The sequence below is a fragment of the Girardinichthys multiradiatus genome, chromosome 17 (genome assembly GCF_021462225.1).
Source record: "Girardinichthys multiradiatus isolate DD_20200921_A chromosome 17, DD_fGirMul_XY1, whole genome shotgun sequence".
Classification (NCBI taxonomy): Eukaryota; Metazoa; Chordata; class Actinopteri; order Cyprinodontiformes; family Goodeidae; genus Girardinichthys; species Girardinichthys multiradiatus.
Genome location: NC_061809.1, coordinates 26,537,754 through 26,556,887, shown reverse-complemented (window position 1 = coordinate 26,556,887; position 19,134 = coordinate 26,537,754). Strand labels below are relative to the sequence as shown.

The 19,134-nt window shown below is 40.6% G+C and overlaps 1 protein-coding gene and 2 long non-coding RNA genes across 10 annotated transcripts in view; 2 read left to right on the top strand and 1 right to left on the bottom strand.

Moving 5' to 3' along the window:
- The window catches only part of LOC124883325, a 48,592-nt gene extending 47,982 nt beyond the window's left edge, over positions 1–610 (top strand). The window contains exon 7 of the long non-coding RNA XR_007042162.1: positions 475–610. This is a non-coding gene — a long non-coding RNA (uncharacterized LOC124883325). The remainder of the gene's footprint in view (positions 1–474) is intronic.
- shank3b (SH3 and multiple ankyrin repeat domains 3b) overlaps positions 1–19,134 on the bottom strand; it is a 75,012-nt gene that overhangs the window by 29,981 nt on the left and 25,897 nt on the right. For 4 of the 6 annotated variants that reach the window (XM_047390375.1, XM_047390376.1, XM_047390377.1 and 1 more), the window contains exons 3-4: positions 812–983; positions 469–672 (exon numbers count right to left, since the gene is read on the bottom strand). In XM_047390375.1, the coding sequence (XP_047246331.1) occupies positions 469–672; positions 812–979 (372 nt within the window). In that variant the 5' untranslated portion in view covers positions 980–983. The remainder of the gene's footprint in view (positions 1–468; positions 673–811; positions 984–19,134) is intronic. The other 2 variants (XM_047390378.1, XM_047390379.1) reach the window with 2 other exon arrangements.
- On the top strand, positions 610–3,941 carry LOC124883326. Of its 3 annotated transcripts, none has more exons than XR_007042164.1 (4): positions 610–750; positions 824–1,041; positions 1,351–1,480; positions 3,524–3,941. It is a non-coding gene; the product is annotated as an uncharacterized LOC124883326 (long non-coding RNA). The 3 variants fall into 3 exon arrangements; XR_007042163.1 differs by having other exon boundaries at positions 1,348–1,480; XR_007042165.1 differs by lacking the exon at positions 1,351–1,480.

Genomic DNA, 19,134 nt, shown 5'->3' with positions numbered 1-19,134 from the left:
ACGGTTAATGATGTGGGCTCAGCTGAGAAAGCTAAAGCCATGTTGAAAAATCCAGATAAATTTTATCGTCGACGGTATAATTAATGCTGTTTTCATCATGTCTGTATCACCTTTGGTCATTTCTTTACCGTCGGAAGAAAAGCAGACGGTACAGAAACAGTTGATCTTTTATTCCATGTCTACAAAGCAGAAAACATTTCTGGTTTTCATTCGATTTAAAGCTTCTGCCCTTTATCAGTAAATTACATGATGTTTCCAACAGAGAGGTGCACAGTTTGGTGCTGATTAATAACTGTTCATTTGGATCCAACTAAATGAAGAAAAAATCCAAATAATCTACATAAAGTTCTAATAAATGAGCTGAAAACATCTCAGATGTTCTGAGTTTCTTTAGTGCTGTTTAGTGTTACTACAGGTAAGCTCCAAGGTGTCACTAATCCGCTGCTTCCTTTTGTCTGTGGCGTTTACCTCCAGGTACGGGATGGGAGTGATGGGGGGCAGAGGATACTCCTTCAGCAGGCGCTCCTCGTCCAGAAACTTTCCGGCTCGGCCGTTGAACGCCGGCTGGAAGAGACCATAGTTCAAAACATCCGACAGAGACTGAGTCAACGTCACCAGAACCCTCTGCTTACTGGTCCAAACTGGTAACTCTGGGTCCAACCGCAAACACTTCTGAGAGAGCCGGAGCCAGAGAGACAGACAGAGGGACGGACAGAGAAAGAGACAAGACGTGGACAGACACATAGACAGGTTTGTGTTGTGTTTCATGATCCATGTTTTCATCCACGCTGGCGTCCTGTGAGCGCGTTACCGTCTGCTGCAGGTCCGGGATCCCGATTCGGACCACAATGCTGTTTCCAGAGAGTGTGTCCTCCCCGTCATCATCCCTGGCGACAGCAGAGCCTGTTGGGTTGCCGTTAGTAACCGCCTGTTGCCGCAGGCGATCATGTTTGGTGTCAGCGGTCGGACTCAGAGGCATGTGGCTGGAGAACAGAGAAGGAGATCCTGGTTTGATCCGGGCTGGAAAAGTTTTCATTAAAGGTGATCTCATGGAAACATGGAGCCACAGAAAACTAAAAATCCTCATCAATGAACCTCCATGAACAAAACTTCAATCATTTACATTCTCTCCAGTTTCTCCCAAAACAACTTAATATGAAAATGTTTTATTTATTTCATCAGTAAGGTAAAAATCCCTGGTGTGAAGTTGCTCTGATTCGTTTCTACATAAATCACTGATTACTCAGGATATAAATAGTTTTATATATTCTTCTGTCTGTGGAGAGACAGACATGAGTCTGAAATCCTACCACAGATGAATCTCACACCTCAACTGGTCTGCTTCAGCAGGGCAACCTTTCAGGGGGATTTCTTCAACGTCTTCCTAAGATCGACTGCCAACTCTAATCGGACCTCCAGACATTGGACCACGTCCTGTTTTTCATACTCAGCTGAACATGTAAAATGAATCTGACTGCAGGTAACTTTTACTCTTAAAGGCACATATGGAAACAAAAACTTCCCTCCCAGTAGAGCAACTCATTTCCAGGCCTCTGGGCTGCATGAAGGATCCATAAAACCTGTGGACCGACCCAGACTCTGACCACACAGGCTCTGGTATTAGTTTGGTCATATGACAGCGATGCGAAGGGTAGTGAGAGATATATATGATGTATAATATCGGTAAATATAAGTTATCAGCCATAACAGCAATATTAATAAATCGGTGCATCCCCATTTAAAATCCATCAACTCTTGAAGCGAGTCAAAAACCCAACGATAAGACTAATAAAGACTCTTCAAACAACATTAGTGAAGAAGCATCAAAACAACCAGGAGTAGAAAATGGCTACAGATTCAAACTTAATGACCAGAAGGTTTTCCTTGCAGTCTGACCTGCTGATAACAAATCTGACCAGGGGTCCGTTTCTCCTGCCCTCATCAGCTGGGTTCAGCTGAAATCAGCTGCCTTCCTTGTTCAACAAACCAATTAAAATAAATGACCTGTGAAGAACTTGCTGACATGCTGAGGAGATAACTCAGCTGTGTTGGAGCAGTCTCAAGTCCAGGTGTGAAGGTGTAAAAGTTCTGGTTGGAAACCACGACTGAAGCTCTTTACTGCCAACACCTGAGCTGTTCTGTAATTTGCTAATAAAACTTAATTTGCAGCAGAATCAGGCAGGTTCTACAGCTTCTGCTGTCCTCTGTTGCTGCTGAGGCTGATGTCACAACGAAGCATAATCACGTCTTTTAATTATCGTTTGTATTAATCTTCACTGTTGATAATTACTAGTTGAGCACCGCCGGTGCAGACGAAGTCAGAAGTTTGTGTCTGTCTCCATCATGGCTGAGGATGAAAGCGAGACAGACAGAGAGGCAAGAACGAGTTGTGAGTTGTCATAGAAACTGGATTAGCAGGGAATCCTGTGCTAACCTCGCTGTGTCACAATGTGTGTGTTTGTGTGTGTGTTAAAAAAACCCTCCTGATCTACATGCTCGCTGTTGCCATGGCAACGCGGTTGAACAATTTTCCAGTACCTGCCGACTCTCTCCATCAACCTCACAGGTACCGCTAAACGGGCTTCATTTCACAGCAGGTTGGGCCAGATGTGAGGATGAGGAGTGGGACGAATCCATCAGGAGGTACTGATTTCATCAGATCCATATGAATTGATCAGAGAGGCGGCCCAGATGTGGCCCGACTAAAGTAAAAACGTTCACTATTTATCTTCTTTAAAGGATTTAAAGACTTTCTGTGCGATGGACAGCACATCTTCACCTGGCTGACTTCTAACTTCTAACAGTATTACTAAACTTCACAATAAAACACCACAGTGAGTCGTATCCATGGGTAAAATGGTCGTGTGGTTTTAAGATCCTGTTCTTGGTCTATTAGGCAGGAGATGGGCCTGAAAACATTTCAGAGTTGCTTGTCAGACATTAACTATGTGGACACCGGTTCACTCAGTCTTCCCAGGACCAAAACTAAACAAGTATTTAGTTGAAAGGTTTGCAGAAAACTGGGGTTGTTAAAGTAATCAATATTTAAGTATAATTCATACGGAAAAAATTAAGATCCATATAAAATGAGCTGTTTTCATCTCCAACGATGGCTGAGAATGAAAACGGAGCTGGTGCTGGAAGTTTAAACTCTCATACCATGACGGGTACATCCAGAGAAGAGCTTCTGAGACCATCTTTAGTCGAAAGGACAAAGGCCTTGTTTTTGGATTATTTAACCTCTGAGGCAGACAAACAAGAAGAGCATCTAATTAAAAGTTCAGGAAAGTTTCTGTATCTTCACCAGTGAAGAAGAAAACACACCAGACCATATTGGCTATTAGCCCGGTTACTGCTTTGTCCCCCCGCAAGTACAAACTGACACACGGTCGGTACCAAACAACCAAAACTAGAAAGTATGAAACAATGAAGGGGCCAAATCACCAGAACAGCCCACCAAGTCACAAGTCCTGATCACCCTTTGCAGACGGGGTCAATACACCAAGTTGTTTTTCTTTTTCAGGGCTCGGACCAGGACCATTCTTGACTCCTAAGTTGTAGGATTCAAGAACTCCAACCCCACCAGCGCTGCTGAACTATCCTAGCTCCGTTAGCCAACAGCAACAATGCTGTCCTCTGTCTCCATGTCTGTCTCTGAGGGAAGGAGACGCACAAATCGCATATCTGGACCCAGCAGGTTCTGTGAGAGACAACAGCAGCACATGTTGGACCCAAACAGACCCCTTCTCTTTGTCCTGAGCAGATTCTGCTGTGAATGCTGGTGGATTCTCTTTTGGACCTTGGATTTTTCTTCTCCCATTAAGATTAAATTAGGTGATAAAAATAAGATGCAACAATCTTCCTCTGGTTGAACTGAATGTTGTTTTTTCCCATTAATAAATAATAATTATAACATTAGAAATCTTAACTCAAATAAAGGCTTCAGATTGAGTCCATTTTACAAGACTGTTGTGATTTCTGGAACATCTTCCCAGCATCCTCAGGAAACTGAGTTGTGCTGTTTAGGGATCAGATGGCAGAGTTTGTATTTTCCTGAGATAAAAGATCGCTGCCAGCTTTAAAACCCTGGCGCGGCTTTCTGTCAGCGTCTTCAACTCAAAATCATGACTGAAGTTTGCAATGAAAGCTAATTAACCCAAACACATTTAGAGATGATTTTCAGAGCGTGCTGGAATGAGGTGAGGGTAACATTGCGGCGCTACCCGGAACAAAGTATCACTTCGTTTCATGTACAACAGAGAAAATCGGGTCAATCTGTGGAGGAACCAAGAAGTCAGAACCTTAACATTTCCTTTATACCACCAGCTTGTTATATAAAATCTGTCAATAACACCCAGGTTTTACCTGGAAACATTGGACCTTTTAGTAGGTTTTGGTAAAACTAAATGACCAAAACCTCTTTAATTGTTTCCAGTACTCGTCAGGTAAGTTGAGGTAACCAGTTCACTAATTGATGTCAGGATGTAAATCAAATCTGAGCAGAAACAGTACTGGATACATTACCGTCTATGTGGTTGCCATCTGAAATTATGTTAAATTAACTCGTTTTATTATTAATACTGCCTAAACAGAACTAAAGGTGTTCTGCAGAGCTCTGTTGTTGGACCAAAACTTTTTATTACATAGTTACAGAAGTTTAATTCCAATCATTTGGGATTTAATGATTTATTTGAACGTTTTTCCCGTGACTGAATGACGATCCATGTCCACCTCTGGCTGTCTTGTGTTTTCTGAGATGCTCTATGTATTTATAGTGGACTGGCAGAGAGAAAACAACAAATGATTTTTACAAACAAGAAGACAGATCCAGACTGGGTTTGAACTTAAAAAATCAAGCTAAGCTTTCAGCAAGCTAACAAGGTTTGTCTTCAACACCGTAGAACATGTGGACTAAGTTTAAAAGCCGAGTGAAGAAGAGCGATCAGATATCCAAACAGGTTGATGGAAAAAATCCATTGTTTAATGACCAACACTAATATTTATGCCCATAGTTGTACAGCCCATAATAATTCTTGAATATTAGCAGATTTCTGTCATTTCAGCCTCACTTTACGAGCTTTTTGGAAAAATACAAGTTCTTAAAGACCACGTTATCATATTTTACTGATTAAAAAAAGTTTTTCTCCTAAACTACAGGTTTGCTTGTTGTTCCTGGAGTGTCAAAGGATTGATAGGAGGAATTTTTTGTTTTGATCCTTTCGTTGCAGCGGTTTGGGCTGATGGTCAACCGTACTGAGCTTGTTTGGTAGAAGAAATCCTGCTAACAACCTTTTTATTGTTAAGTGGCCTGGTGTGACATTCTTTTTTTTTTAGATATTTTTTCAGGACTAGTGGACTTTATTTATTTATTTTTTGACAGTAGGCAGACAGGAAAGAGGGGTAGAGAGAGGGGGAGACATTCGGCAAAGGTCGCTGGGTCCGGGACTCGAACACGGGACGGCCGCTTCGAGGACTGTAGCCTCCGTATATGGTCGCGCACTTAACCCCTACACCATCAGCGCCGCTCCCCCTGGTGTGACTTTCTGCATTGAAATCAAATTTAAATGTTCTGGGAAACGAACTACAGAGACATGAGGAGCATCTTGGAATACTTTGAATGTGTCTAAGATTTCAGTTCGATTACATCTCAGGACCTGGTCTCCAACCTTCTTTGCAAAGCGGTCCATCTCATCCATCTTCTAAAGTTCATCCAAGGTTCACAGATTTAGCTTCCAGACTAATCAGTTGTACCTAATAAAGTGGCTTGTTAGTCTGAGGTTTGGGCTTTCAGCTCAGCTCCCTGTTCTGCTGCTCCACAAGAGGAAACCATGTTAAAGCATTGTTCTGATTCTTTTGTTCTGAACTAACAGAACCCGTGCTCTGTCCACCTCCAGGCCTGACCATTTCCTCTCTAATCACTTCTGAGCTGAAGGGTTTGATTTGTAGCCTTCACTCCTCAAAGCACTTCACATCCACCAATCAGAGGCTGTGAATCATCTCCTGGCATTTATAAAACCCTTCCTCCTCCTCGGAGAGAAGAGGTGCTCCATTGGACCGATGGAGGTCCAGTCGAACATCCCTACTGCTCAGACAGCAGGTGGTGATGTCGGTGACCTTCAGCAGCAGGTAGAGACCTCAGTAAATATGTCTGTCAACAGACGCTGTTTCTAACAGTTTTCTTTGTGTTTATTTTTACTTGTTTTTATCATTTTGAACTGAGTCACTGCTGGCTCAAAACAATGGAATCCACACAAACAGGTGAATAGAAACAAAAGCATCCACTAAAATCAAGCTTTTCTCTGGCAGCTTAACCTTGAAAATGACAAAGAGTTAAACAAATATGTTACAGCTGCTTGAACAAAGACCGGAATCAGACTCCAGTGAAAAGCACTTCTAACTTTTAGTCCAGCAAGGTGAACCAATAACTACATCGGGTTAGGGTTAATCTGTTAACATTTCCCTAATTTCTATTTACCTGTGTGGATAAAAAAAAATTTTCCCCATCGTGAACACCCAGATGAAAGTCAAAGGTTACGAAAAGAGAGCCGAGAACGGGTCACTGAACAAGAAAACAAATAAAAACCAAATTTATATGAACAGAAGTTAAAAGAAATCTGCTGAAAGAAAAGATTTAATTCCCCCCAGCGTCAGATGTGCAGAGAAATGAGAGAAACAAAAAAGAACTTCACCTCAGACTCAATAAGCCTCCGTTAGCAGGTTAAAGGTTAAAGTTCAGAGCAATTAGAGAAACCCTGACGTCGGCTTGCAAAGTTGCATCTGAATGAAGCACAAGATTTCTAAAACAAAATTCTTTGGACAGATGAAACCGAAGTACAGATGTTCGGCCAGAATGTGTATAATTCAACACTATATTAGCGTATCACGCTAAATGTCAGGCATGGTGTTGGAAAGTTAATGATTTGGGCTGTTTTGAAGCTCCAGGATCTGCATACCAAAGTATTCTAGAGTCAGATATGAGTCCATCAACTGAAGCTTGGTCCAAACTGGGTCATCAACAGAACAATGATCCCAAACACAGCAGCATAACTACAACAAAATGGCTGAAAAAGAATTGAGGTGCTGCAGTGGCCTAGTCAAAGTTCAGACATCAGCCTGATTAAAATGCTGTGGTGGGATAATAAGAGAGGTGTGCTCAAGGAAGATTAGAAAGAAGAGATTATTAAAGTCCTCCACAACAACAAGACTTATAATATCAGACAGAAATGACTGCCGGGAGTAATTGCTGCTGAACATGGTTAGATCATGGGGTGTACTTAGTTTTTTTTACATGCAGTTGTCCAATCTTGTAAAAATATTGTCAGTGTAGAATCTGTTGTTTTTGTTTACTTGATTTAGGTTTAAAAAGTGTGTGAAATACTTAATGAGCTATTTTATGTCATCATATAAAAACCCTTAAACTACAAGAGGGTGTACTGTCTAATTTTATGCCAGTAAAATCTAAACTTTTACTGGCGTAAAATTATCAGGCAGCATAGGATAAATTTTCACTGTTACGCTGATGATACTCAGCTTTACTTATCCATAAATCCTGATGAGCCCAACCAGTTAGATAGACTACAAGCATGTCTTGAAGATATAAAAACTTGGATGACTTTAAATTTTCTGCTTCTAAATTCAGACAAGACAGAAGTTGTCGTCTTTGGACCGGAGTCTTTAAAAAAGAAACTGTTTAGTCAATCACTTAACCTGGATGGCATTAAATTGACCTCCGGTAATAAAGTAAAAAACCTTGGTGTTATTTTTGACCAGGACATGTCATTTAAATCCCATATTAAAGAGGTTTCTAGGATTTCCTTCTTTCATCTCCGGAACATTGCCAAAATTAGAAATATCCTGTCCAGGAGTGACGCTGAAAAACTAGTCCATGCATTTGTTACTTCAAGGCTGGACTATTGTAATTCTTTACTATCAGGATGTCCACAAAATGCAGTTAAAAGCCTTCAGCTGATTCAAAATGCTGCAGCAAGAGTTCTGATGAAAATTAAAAAGAGAGATCATATTTCTCCTATTTTAGCTTCCCTTCATTGGCTCCCTATTAAATCCAGAATATAATTTAAAATTCTCCTCCTCACATATAAAGCCCTTAATGATCTAGCTCCATCATACATCAGAGATCTGATTGGTCCATATGTTCCTAACAGAGCACTTCGTTCTCAGACTGCAGGTTTACTGGTGGTTCCTAGAGTCTCTAGAAGTAGAATGGGAGGCAGATCCTTTAGTTATCAGGCTCCTCTCCTGTGGAACCAGCTCCCAGTTTTAGTCCGTGAGGCAGACACCCTGTCTACTTTTAAGGCTAGGCTTAAAACTCTCCTTTTTGATGAAGCTTATAGTTAGAGTGGCTTAGGTTATCCTGAGCTATCTCTGTATTTATGCTGCTATAGGCTTAAGCTGCTGGAGGACATAATGACCACTTTCACCCTCTTCGCTACATTCTCACACTACTCTCCAATTTTGCATTATTTGCTGTTATTTCAGCTTTTAACTTTATGTTCTCTCTCTTTTCTCTTCCTAGAAGCTACACCTGGCCTGACTCTGTGTCTACCTGTGACACCTTTCTGGAGAGAAGCATCGTCCAAGCTTCTGCTGGCAACAACTTAATGCTCACCTTCTACAGATGATCCACATGGCCCTGTCTTTCAGTGTTTAACCCTTTCTCTCTCCTAGACATGGCTACTGACTGAGCTTCTACTGTAACTAACTCTAGGTGCTCTCTTTCAGACTCTAACCTTGAAAACTGGCTCAGAGTTTATCTGTTCTTTCTTTCTAGATGAAACGACTAAAGGAGCTACATCCATTAACATTTACTCTTCCTTCCCATAGAAAGTACTCCTGGATCAGTGCTTCTTTGTTCTCTTTGTGTCTCTGCTCTGTTCTCTCAAACACCCAGTCGGTCGTGGCAGATGGCCGCTCACACTGAGCCTGGTTCTGGTTCTGTTGGAGGTTTCTTCCTGTTAAAAGGGAGTTTTTTCTCTCCACTGTCGCTACATACATGCTCAGTATGAGGGATTGCTGCAAAGTCAACACCAGTGACTGTCCACTGTCTCTACATACTCATCCAGGAGGAGTGAATGCTGCAAGTCACTGACTGGATGCAATCTGCTGGGTTTCCTTAGATAGAAAAACGTTTTATCCAATTTGAATAAATAACTGAATCTGACTGAACTGTTCAATGGTTACGATTAATAGGAATGTATGAACCTGACTGTTGTGAAGAGCCTTGAGACAACATGTGTTGTGAATTGGTTCTATATAAATAAACTGAATTGAATTATAATTAATGTGAGTATTTAGTTTTCTTTCAACAGAATTACAAATTATTCTGGTTATGTTTAAAAGGAGCCGATCAACAAAGGGAGAAAATAATTTTTTTGTCACATCAGAAAAATGCTAAATTATCTTACGTTTTTTGTTCTATTTTGAACGTAGATTTTCAGAGCAGCTGAATTTTAATCACCAGAAGTTCAAACAGGAAGAAATGCAGCTTTTCTTTTATTTTCTGCTCATCAGCACTTTCTTCAGCCTTTAGAGCTCACCAAGTAAAAGCTTTCTACCAGTTTCAGCTTCTCTTATCCCTATTCCTGCTGCTGTAAATGTGAATCGGTCCTCCAGGTACCACTCAGTGGGAGCAGAAGCACAGCGGCTCTTTTCCTGCACTCATCTCTGCAGAGCGCGCCGTTATATAATATTTCCTCAGGTTGGTCTTCAGCGTTCCTTCAGGAACGAGCAGATCCAGGATTTTCAGAGTTTCAGAGGGTTGTTCTGGGAATGAAAGGTGAAATACTTTCTGGATTAGATCAGCAGGAGGCTCGGTCCTGAAATAACTCGGGGTCGCCAGTGATCATTTCCCGCTTTTGTCCTGAGCAGAGCTGCTGTCCTCCCACACAGCCTGAACAATGCAGCAGATACGCTTTACAGTCAGATCTGAAATCCCCGATGGCTCCGAGGGTCTGAGGACGTTTTAACTGTCGATCACAGTCTGTCAAAACTCTGGCACATCATTTCTTTAAATCTGCAGCTTTTAGTTTTTATACACTCCTCTGTGATGGGATCATTCTTCAGGTTCCTGTTCTTCATCCAGCAGCCAAAACCTCAGACTTTTGTCTTAAAATTGTACAAATCAGAGGATGAAAGTCAGTTCAAATTCAATTTTTAGGGATTCAAAGATAACACTTAAAATATATATAAATTATTTGTATGTTGCCATTTATCATTTATTTTATTTCTTATCAAGAATAAAGATACAAAATGCATTTAACAAATTTATACAACAAAAATGCTAATTTTGAAAAAATTATATAATTGATTAAATCCGTCCAATCTGACCCTATGTGAAAAAGTAATCAGCCCCATGATAAATCATCATTAATCACATTTTTTTTTATCGATTTAACAAGCCACAACCAGGCAGACCTGTAGAATGAAAGATCACTTAAACAGAACCTTTCTGACAACACGAAGTAGGCTAAAAGACCTCAACACCTCATGACCAGATCAGAAAAAATTCAAGAACAAATAATGAAACAAATCACTGACCTCTACTGTGGTTCTCACCACAGTGAGAACTGTTATCCACACATGGAGAAAACATGGAACAGTGGAGAACCTTCAGAGGAGAGGCTGATCTACCAAAATTACTCCAAGACAGCATGAGCGAATCATCCCGGAGGTCACAGAAGAACATCTAAAGCTCTGCAGGCCTCACTGCCTCGGTTAAGGTCAGAGGTCATGATTCAACAATGAGCAACAGAGACTGGGCAAAAATGGCCTCCATGGAGGAGTTCCAAGACCCAAAAGAACACAAAGGCCTGTCTCAAAGGTCCTGGGTTTTTGGGAAAATATTCTGTGGACTGGCTAGACAGAAATGAAACCTTTCTGAAGGTGTGACCTGTTACAAATGCTGTAGAACTAAAAAAGAATTTCAGAAGAAGAACAGCTTTTTTTTTAAAGTAACATCTGTTTTAAAAAAAAAAAAAAAAAAAAAAGGAGAACATATCTACAGTCAAGCACGGTGGTGGTAGTGTGATGCTCTGGGACTGCTTTGCAGCCTTAGGACTTGGACATGTTCCTGTAACTGGTGGAGCCATGAATTCTGCTCACCTGAAGGAGAACGCCTGGCCATCAGTGCCATGTGATTGGCTGATGCACTTTTTGTGTTGAGAAGAGCAGGTGTACCTAATAATGTGGCCGGTGAACAGGGACGTCTTGGGAGGAGCTGGTCGGGACAGAAATGTCTAACTTTCCCTTCTTGAGTCGTTTTGTTCCATAACCCAACTTCAGGTGAATACTGGGATGAACGTAGGTGGTGATGAAGGCTGTTGACTTTAAATCTCTAGAACCAACTTAGTAAAACCTTCGCTAGAAATTACAGCCAATGTGTAAAACGTTGAGTGAGGAAGTCCAACCTTCCCTAAATCAGGACTAAATAAATGCTCTTTAGAAACTTGACTTGTGTCTGAAACGTCTTTGCACAAAGTTCAAAAAGACGATGTCTAAAAAAGAAAAATCCACCCCAACCATTTTCACAGGGTCCTAACACATGATGCACGGGGTTGACTTTGTTACTGTACAGCATGTGAACCCTTGGAAAGAAATTTCCTCAAAGAGCTGTGACAATTTCTGCCAGGAGTAGAAGTGAGGAGAAGAAATGTTCCTCCACATTGCTCTTGTATAATTCAGAGACAGAATGTTCCTCTTCAGTGTGAAGAGCGTCTGTGTTTCCAGCTGACAATCATCACAGTCTGGCAGCTTCACACATCAGAATAAAAGATAAAAAAGAATCAGCTTCACATCCTCAGATGCAAATGATGGGTTTTACAGGCTCTGAGTGAAGGAGACAAACCCTTCCAGTCTGTGAGCTACAGGCATACTTTCCATGAAACGTCTGACTGAATGTCATGAAGGATCCATCTAGGTTTAGAGAAACACGCTGAGCTTTACCTGAACCATAAACCAAACACTTCAAAACCTGGAGTGTTTTAGTCTAATTGGACTTTTGAAAGTGGTTATTTTTGAAAAAGCAAAGAACTTCATTGCTTCTTTAACCAGATTTCTAAGAACAAGAATATTGATTCTTTTAAAATGGTGGCCAGTGACTGTTTTATGAAACCAGAGTTTGCTGTTAAGCTGTATTTTATCATTTAACCATAAAAACTACCTGATTATGATGAAAATGATAGCTGCTGTTAAGATGCTGCAAGTTTGAATAAAAAGACATTTCGATCCTGATTAAAATAAATATGTAACATCGATCTAATCAGGACAACATTTAATGGCTCTGGGTCCACTAGCACCTTAGTACTTAGACCACTGCATATCAGTTTATTTTTCTTTATATGTTAACATTTTCATGAATTATGGACATAAATTGTCCTAAAATGCCAAATCTTGCATATAATTTATTTTAATTGAATATTTTCCTAATCATTTCGGTTCGGGTCCCAATTGGGCCCGATTGTCTCATTAAATGTGACAGTTTAGGATTCCTGAATAAACCAGAATAACTACAGTGCCTTGCGAAAGTACTCGGCCCCCTTGAACTGGTCAACCTCTTGCCACATTTCAGGCTTCAAACATAAAGATATAAAATTAATATTTTTTTGAAGAATCAACAATTGGGACACAATCGTGAAGTGGAATGAAATTTATTGGATGTATCAAACGTTTTTAACAAATAAAAAACTGAAAAGTGGGGCATGCAATATTATTCGGCGTTAATACTTTGTAGAAACAACCTTTGCTGCAATTACAGCTGCAAGTCTCTTGGGGTTTGTTTCTATCAGTTTTGCACATCGAGAGACTGAAATTCTTGCCCATTCTTCCTTGAAAAACAGCTTGAGCTCAGTGAGGTTGGATGGAGAGCGTTCGTGAACAACAGTCTTCAGCTCTTTCCACAGATTCTCGATTGGATTCAGGTCTGGACTTTGACTTGGCCCTTCCAACACCTGGATACGTTTATTTATGAACCATTCCATTGTAGATTTGGCTTTATGTTTTGGATCATTGTCTTGTTGGAAGATAAATCTCTGTCCCAGTCTCAGGTCTCTTGCAGACTCCAACAGGTTTTCTTCCAGAATGGTCCTGTATTTGGCCCCATCCATCTTCCCATCAATTTTGACCATCTTCCCTGTCCCTGCTGATGAAAAGCAGGCCCAAACCATGATGCTGCCACCACCATGTTTGACAGTGGGGATGGTGTGTTCAGGGTGATGAGCTGTGTTGCTTTTACACCAAACATATTGTTTTGCATTGTGACCAAACAGTTGGATTTTGGTTTCATCTGACCAGAGCACCTTCTTCCACATGTTTGGTGTGTCTCTCAGGTGGCTTGTGGCAAACTTTAAATGAGACCTTTTATGGATATCTTTGAGAAATGGCTTTCTTCTTGCCACTCTTCCATAAAGGCCAGATTTGTGCAGTGTACGACTGATTGTTGTCCTATGGACAGACTCTCCCACCTCAGCTGTAGATCTCTGCAGTTCATCCAGAGTGATCATGGGCCTCTTGGCTGCATCTCTGATCAGTCTTCTCCTTGTTAGAGATGAAAGTTTAGAGGGACGGCCGGGTCTTGATAGATTTGCAGTGGTCTGATACTCCTTCCATTTCAATATGATTGCTTGCACAGTGCTCCTTGGGATGTTTAAAGCTTGGGAAATCTTTTTGTATCCAAATCCAGCTTTAAACTTCTCCACAACAGTATCTTGGACCTGCCTGGTGTGTTCCTTGGTCTTCATGATGCTCTCTGTGCTTTGAACAGAACCCTGAGACTATCACAGAGTAGGTGCATTTATATGGAGACTTGATTACACACAGGTGGATTCTATTTATCATCATCAGTCATTTGGGACAACATTGGATCATTCAGAGATCCTCACTGAACGTCTGGAGTGAATTTGCTGCACTGAAAATAAAGGGGCTGAATAATATTACACGACCCACTTTTCAGTTTTTTATTTGTTAAACTAGTTTGACTCATCCAATAAATTTCATTCCACTTCATGATTGTATCCCACTTGTTGTTGATTCTTCAGAAAAAATTAGAATTGTATTTCTTTATGTTTGAAGCCTGAAATGTGGCAAGAGGTTGAGAAGTTCAAGGGGGCCGAGTACTTTCACAAGGCTCTGTAAGTATCCTTCTGCCGGTAGATATTATTCATCGGTGCCACATTCCTTACAGTAGACGATGATTGTATTAGAGAAAATTAGTTCAGATTCCTACTTTCAGCAAGTATAAAGTGATGCATGATTTTACAAAATGTCCCCCATCAGAGGCTCCTTCGAGTACACCAAAATGTTAGGTATGAACAATCAAAACTACAAATATACAAAACGGTAAAGGAGAGAAATGAGGAGTACTTCAGACTAACATGAAATCCTATTGCTATAGTCATTTCTATCCAATCAGCTCCTACGCTGGTATTCATCAGAAGATAACACATGCCTGACGCTCTCACTGTAGGGGCTGCACTTTACACTGAAAGAGTATTAACAGCTCAGGTTCTGGCCCAAAGAAACAGTTTTCCCGACAGTAACGTCTCATTCATTAGTTGGAGCTAGTACCTCGCCTCGTGGTGACTGAAGGATATTCAAGTCTCCTTTTATCCTACTCTCATTTGCTTCTGCTTATAGCAGGCCAGGTTGCAAAGATATCAGGTTCAGGAAAGAAACCAAGACATCCCTCTCCCCAACCACAGCCCGTAGATATCCCTGGTGCATCCCAGTGTGTTTCTGGGTTCTTCGTTTACTAGGACATGCCTGGAAAACCTCCAAGAAGAGAAGTTTAAAAGCCAGCTCAAGAGGCAGTCCCCTGTATGTCACCAGCTTCAAAACTTCCCAAACTTCAACCATCTTCCAGCTGGTGGTAGATAATGTGGATGTGGCCTGATGTAGCTGATTTTCGGCTAGGTCAAGCTCCAGGACTCAAGTCTTGTCCAGTTAAGCTTCTCCCTCTAATCACACTTCAGAAAGATGCCGTGGATTGCATTATTCCAACCAATGTATCCTGATTCTTCTCGTCTTTCCTTAACAAGTACCTGGAATTGGTTTTAGATGAACTCACCAGTAAGGTTAACTCACCTACCAGGAACCTGATTCCCACACAACACGGCCTCCAGGATCATGGCTCCACCATGTTAAGGAGGTTATTCTTGCAGAGCATTTACCTCAACATTGACTTTAACTCAAAGCAACAGATGCAAACATAAATGCTATTAGCTTTGTCCCTGAAAACAAATCTCCACTGGTTGTTTCTGTTAACCTCCTGCAGCACAGCCAGATTTCACAGGAAGTTAGAAAAGAAGCAGTTGTTTCACGCATGTTGATTTTCACTCTTTGGGAGCTGTTGCAGATATTATTATAGACACTATTATTTGTAAGCATGTTGCATTTAAAAACGGTAATTAATAGCCACCATGAAGTTCTACGTACTGATGTATACAATCTCTATATTTTTACATTGAAAACGAATCCTTTTAGTTTTTACATTTTACATGAATTTTTCAGCCATTTTTTATTTACTTCATCTGTTTCTCAAACTTTTATCAAGTTTAACTTTGGTCCTATTGCATTTTTTAATGGAACTCGTGGAATGTAATATTTATCTTTTTTATCTATTTTCTCTTGTAATTTTTTAATTGCTATCTGTTTATGGTGCTTAAAGTTTCCAGAATTTTAATTTTTTTTATATTATTCATATGGGTCTCTGGTGTTTTCCTCATTCATTCATATAAGCCCCTTGTTCTGAGGCAACCTGTAATAAAGAGGACTGTGAGAAAATGGTCACAGGAAGCTGAAGAAGCTCTGCAAGGTTGCTTTGAGGCTACAGACTGGGACGCACTGTGCCAGCCACATGGAGAGGACATCAATGCCACGACTGAGTGTGTAACCGACTATATAAACATCTGTGTGGATAACATCATCCCCACCAGAACCGTGAGATGCTTCCCCAATAACAAACCTTGGATCACCAGTGACCTGAAGGACCTGCTTAACCAGAAAAAAGAGCCTTCAGGGAGGGAGACGGGGAATTATTGAGGAGTTTACAGAAGCAACTTAAAGTCAAGATAAGAGACAGCAAGGAGGTGTACAAGAAGAAGCTGGAGAGCAAGCTCCAGCTTGGTTTCCAGCTGATGCTCCCTTTGCCCTTCCACCTGTGTCAAGTGAAGAGTTAGCTGAAGAGACTGAACCGGAATAAGGCTGCAGGTCCAGATCATGTCAGCCCTAGAGTCCTGAAGGCCTGTGCAGAGCAGCTTTGTGGGATTCTGCAGCACCTCTTCAACCTTAGCCTGGCCCAGAAGAAGGTTCCGGTGTTGTGGAAGACCTCCTGTCTTGTTCCGGTACCAAAGAAAACTCACCCATCAGTCCTCAATGACTATAGACCTGTTGCCCTGACATCTCACATCATGAAGGTCCTAGAGAGACTCCTGTTGGCCCACCTGGGTAAGCAAACAGTAAACCATCAGGACCTCCTTCAGTTTGCTTATCGCTGTGGAGTTTGAGTTGAAGATGCCATCATACACCTGCTTCAACAAACCCACTGTCATCTGGACAAAGCCAGCAGCTCTGTGAGGATCATGTTCTTTGATTTCTCCATCTAAAACAATTTAATCTTATGTGCTTTGTCAGAAACTCCAGAAGAACTGGTGGACCACTTTGTGGCATGGTGTGGAAACAATCATCTCATTTTGAACGTGAATAAAACAAAGGAGATGATTGTAGATTTGAAAAGAAACAGGAATAAGTCAAAAACTATTTCCATGATGGGAGAAGAAGTGGAGGTGGTGGAGGAGTATAAATACCTCGGTGTTCACCTGGACAACAGACTGGAGTGGAGATGCAACTATGAAGCCATCTACAAGAAGAGACAGAGCAGACTGTACTTCTTGAGGAAGCTTAGGTCCTTCAATGTTTTCCAGCAAGATGCTGCATATCTTCTATAAGTCTGTTGTGGAAAGTGTGATCTCTTCTGCCATCATCTGCTGGGGAAGCAGCATCAGAACCAGGGACTTAAAAAAGCTCAACAAGCTGATAAAGAAGGCTGGTTCTGTTCTGGGGACTCCTCTGGAACCTCTGGAGATCATTGTGGAAAGACAGATTCTTCATAAAAGGAAGAACTGCTGTAAGACAAACGGCATCTACAATGTCTCTCTGAAGAAACCTGCATAATATGAGTTACAAGAACATTGAATTTCCCTTTGTGATTAATAAAGTATTTTTTAATTTAATTGGAGTAAATTGAATTGAACTGAATTGAATTGTTTTTTCTATTTTGCAGATTTTATTCTACATGTCTGTTTATTATTGATATTATTTCACTAACTTAGCTTAGTATTGTTAGTGTGGTTGTTTGCATGTGTTTCTTGTTTTAACATTTGTCATAACTAAATAAAAATAATGGCATTTTTTCTGTAATATAATTGTATCAAATAGGCTTTATTCTGTGTTTTCTGTTGAGTGGCATACATTATAAATATTTTGTGTTGCAAAATAAATTAGCCAATCAGAAATGCTCGCTTGCTGTCTCCAGGCAGGTTTTCTTTCCTCAGTAATTTTTGAGCATTAAAACAAACAGAAGCTCAGATACATACTTTATTCTGGGTATTAAAGTGACCTGCTGAGGATTTTCATAGATGACGAATGTCAACTATGAACCCGTAAGAGTCTAGCTCTGAAAATGGCAGCAGATTGATATAAATTTGTCATGGATAATTATTGTGCCCTTTTGAAGGCGATGATGTAGGAAAGTTAGAATGGACCAATTTAAAAAGTGCATCATCAAAACATCTAGAGCTGTGCCAACCCTCAGCAACTTTTAGGTCAAAATTTCAGAAAGTTACAAATCAATCAAAATAATCACCAGTGTCATACAGTATGTCATACATACATATTGGGACGCCTGATAACGCCTATAAAATAAATGCAAATTAAGCATTTACTTTAACCTATACTTTAATCATATTGTCAAGAAACATTTAATTTGTTCTTTCAGACTTCCTGTTTCTCTATATAAATACATGAAGTTACACAAGGGTACGTTTCTGAATGTTTTGCTTCTTCTAAAAATGGGAAATACAAGAGAACATGTAAGGCAGATGTGTCTTGATCATCCTAAGACAATAAATGGCTAAAAGATCATAGTTACTGGCCTAAAGCTGCCGAATTACAGCATGGACAAAACCAGAGCCCTGACTTGCCTCGTCACGTCACACAATGAGGAAGATGATGAGAGAGGGAAATGACTCCTCTAAACTCACTGTAAGAGTGGCATCTTGGGGTAAAACTATCATGTTTTATCTACATACCAAATGGCTGTTTGAGAGGCATGCAGGAAAACAGCCTTTTCTATACTTCCATCATAAATGTAACATGTGGAGTTAGCTAAACTCGGCTGTTACAGTAATTGAACCTTTCAGTTAAACACAAGCCAGGTGGGTTTGGCATGAAACACAAGATTAATATGTGGAAAAGCTCCTCGTGCCTCCTCATGAGGATCTGTCATGCTGTGGGCCTGTTTCTTTTCCAAAAGGTCCTGGGAACCTTGTTAGAGTTCAACTGAAGTATCAGAACTTTTTTAATACAATCTAGTTGGGCTCTTTCAGAAAAGTGAAAATTGGTCCATTGGGACTGGCAGCAGGACTTCTAACAAATGGCCAAATCAATCAGAAAAGGTACAGAGTATAAGAGAGGTATCCAGGACAATCTATAGCAGAGGTGTCCACCTCTAGTCTTCGTGGGCTGGTGTCCATCTTGTTTTACATGCATCCCTGCTCCAGCAAAGCTTTTACAAATGAGTGAATTATCCTCTCAGCATCTCATTAAGCTCTGCAGAGGCCTGGTAATGCACCAATCATTTGATTAGAGAGTGCTGAAGCAGGTGAACCTCAAAAACATGAAGAACACCCTTGAGAAGTGAAAATGGACACCACCGATCTAAAGAGATAATGAGAATGCTCAGAGATCTTTGTGAAATGTTAATGGAAAAGCCTAACCACTGTCCTGTTGGCAAAAGATGGTTGTCCAAAGAATTATCAGCAGGAAACCATTAATGATGGCACTGGTGATTAAAAAAAAGAAGAAATATTTATCCTGGGATTTTTCCTCCTCTGAATAAAGGTAATC